This window comes from Danio aesculapii, chromosome 1, assembly GCF_903798145.1.
Source record: "Danio aesculapii chromosome 1, fDanAes4.1, whole genome shotgun sequence".
In the NCBI taxonomy this organism is placed as follows: Eukaryota; Metazoa; Chordata; class Actinopteri; order Cypriniformes; family Danionidae; genus Danio; species Danio aesculapii.
In genome coordinates this window covers 2,481,792-2,484,290 of record NC_079435.1, presented here as the reverse complement: position 1 = coordinate 2,484,290, position 2,499 = coordinate 2,481,792, and the positions used below count along the sequence as shown (strand labels likewise).

At 37.0% G+C, this 2,499-nt stretch overlaps 1 protein-coding gene and 1 long non-coding RNA gene across 2 annotated transcripts; both read right to left on the bottom strand.

The window, feature by feature from the left end:
* Positions 1 to 386: 386 nt before the first annotated feature.
* LOC130222825 (uncharacterized) lies at positions 387 to 1,776 on the bottom strand. The gene is made up of 3 exons (XR_008836535.1): positions 1,709 to 1,776; positions 1,594 to 1,624; positions 387 to 448 (listed from the first exon to the last, which is right to left on the bottom strand). It is a non-coding gene; the product is annotated as an uncharacterized LOC130222825 (long non-coding RNA).
* A 14-nt stretch (positions 1,777 to 1,790) lies between these two features.
* On the bottom strand, positions 1,791 to 2,400 carry LOC130218232 (B-cell receptor CD22-like). The gene is made up of 3 exons (XM_056450739.1): positions 2,193 to 2,400; positions 1,866 to 2,111; positions 1,791 to 1,828 (listed from the first exon to the last, which is right to left on the bottom strand). Exons 1-3 carry the CDS (start codon positions 2,398 to 2,400, stop codon positions 1,791 to 1,793), a joined length of 492 nt encoding a protein of 163 aa, XP_056306714.1.
* Positions 2,401 to 2,499: the final 99 nt, after the last annotated feature.

Sequence of the window (2,499 nt, the reverse complement as noted above, 5' to 3'; positions counted from 1 at the left end):
CTTGCCCTTTATTGTTGTTGCGATAAACCACAGCAACACATCTTTTTGTTGTAACACAACTTTTATTGTAAACCGAGTTCTTATTCATTTTGCTGTAGAAAATACAATATAAAGGGAATTGTAATTATATTTTTAATATGAAACTGATTTCTAGTAATAGTTATACTTTTAAAAAGATCTGGAATATTATTAAAAAAACAGCTGGAGAGCCACATATTTTTGGTCAAAGAGCCACATGTGGCTCCCGAGCCATAGGTTCCCTACCCCCGATGTAGAGTATAGTGAATGGGGGGGCGATTTCAGATACAGCATATATTTGAATAGTGCTGTAGGTGTAAGAAAAACATACACTTACCATCACATTCTCATACACATATGGCATCTGCCTGGGATTGTATATTATGCTTAGGTCATCAGAATAGTTTGTGAGGGTCTGAATGGAAGAGAACTGAAAAAAGTCAATGTTGCAATCAGATTTACCAGGCATAACACTGGAATTTAGCAGAATAAAATACATTTTAAAGTGCACCGAAAAGAATATGTCTTACATTTTACAATAAGGTTGCATTAGTTAAGGTTATTTCATGCATTTGTATGCACTAGTGTTTTTTTCTGTGTAGATTTCTTACAGTATTTGTTCATGCTAGCTAACGTTGGTTAATGACAAGTTGTTCATTGTTAGTTCATGTTAACTCACATTGCATTAATGTTAACAAGCATGAGTTTGGATGTTAATAATGCATTAGTAAATGTTCAATTATGATACTGGATTTTTAAAAAATCTAAATAACAACTAAAATATATGTGTTCTGAATAAACACCCATTAAAGGGGTCCTATTATGCCCCTTTTACAAGATGTAAACAAATCTCTGATGTATCTAGTGTTTGTGTGTGAAGTTTCAGCTCAAAATTCCACACAGATAAAGTTTTCTAACTCTCTGAAACTGACCCGTTCAGGCTTTGATCCTAATTGTGTTTTTTTGGTGCCTATCGCTTTAAATTCAAATGAGATTGTGCTCTTTTCAGAAGAGGGCGGGGCTACAAATGCCTGTGTGCCAGCATAGTGGCAGATTCAAAAAAAGACTAACGCCCTATGCTAATGATGGAGAAACAGTCAATAGTGGGCGGGGCTTTGCCCCTCTGATGACACGTACAAAGGGAGAATGTCAATCAAAGTGTTTCTGCAGACTGTTTTGATCAAGTCTGATTATAAACAATATGATTAATACATTTTTTACCATTAAAAGCTGTTTATTTTCACACACTGCTAACACACAACTGTTTAAACCCGCTTATTAAAGTGATTTTTGCATAATAGGTCCACTTTAATTTACAATTTGTTACTTTGTGGCCCCCTATTGGACAAAGTCTGTATTTGAGCTTGAATTATAGTACAGGGTGATTCAAAAACTATACCACAATTTAGAAAATCTGTATTTTATTAAATAAACATGATGGAAACTTAGGTAATTAATCAATGTGAAGAGTACTTGAGTAGAAAACAAGTTCATAGATGTTCAGTGTGACCCCCTGCAGACATCAACCCGAAAGTTGTGGTATTCTTGTTGAATCACCCTGTACAATTAACTGACCTGAGGACGCAGTTGTTTCTGCTTCACATAGCTGCTCGAAAAGAAAACACATTACATCAACATTAAATCATATTAAACAGTAATTAAATGCAACAAAAGAAGCTCAGACTCTTACCAGGTTAATAACCCAATGATGAAAGCAGCTACAATTCCAGAAAGCGATACTACAACGGCAGTATGATATATCTTCCAGTGTTTTACTGAGACAAGAGTAAAGACAGATGGATTAAGTTTGCTTAGAAAGAGCTGAATAAGTAAATGAGCTGCTTTACCTTTAACAGTGACAGTGACGGCGTCTGATCTCTGAGCTCCATGTGGATTGTGAGCCTCACAGTAGAAGCGTCCACTCTGTACTGCACTGAAACTCTGTCCATATCCAACAGCTGAGCTTTGATTCTCCTCAAACCAGCAGATTTCTGCAGGAGGGTTTGAGTCACTGATGCAAGTCAAAGTGACTAAATCTCCCTCCACTTTATTGTCAGATTCACTGATGGACACGGAGATGCTCCTGGGTGGATCTGAAACGGATAAGCAATGATGTTACTATTCACAACAAACATTGCATTAGTGTCAACATCGCTGAACCATCATAAACTCACACTGGACATTTAAAGTCACAGGATCAGAGTACTTCACTCCATGTGCATTTCTGGCCTTGCACTTGTATTCTCCACTGTCATCAGAGCTGATCTTGGAGATGCTGAAGATTCTTCCAGATCCAACAAGCATTTTTCCTTTAAACCAGCTGATTTCTGCAGGAGGGTTTAAGTCGTTGATGCAGCTCAGAGTCACTGAATCTCCAGACATTATTACAGCAGGTCCGCTGATGGACACTGAGACGCTTTTTGGAGGATCTAAAATGAACAAACTAGAACTTTAAATGAGTTCATCAAATAATCTCCAGTA

Coding starts and splice junctions, on each gene's coding strand:
- LOC130218232 (XM_056450739.1), bottom strand. CDS start 2,400: ATGTCTGGAGATTCAGTGACTCTGAGCTGCATCAACGACTTAAACCCT. Junction 2,112..2,192: donor TGTGACTTTAAATGTCCAGT/GTGAGTTTATGA, acceptor TATCCGTTTCAG/ATCCACCCAGGAGCATCTCC. Junction 1,829..1,865: donor CGTCACTGTCACTGTTAAAG/GTAAAGCAGCTC, acceptor GCTCTTTCTAAG/CAAACTTAATCCATCTGTCT.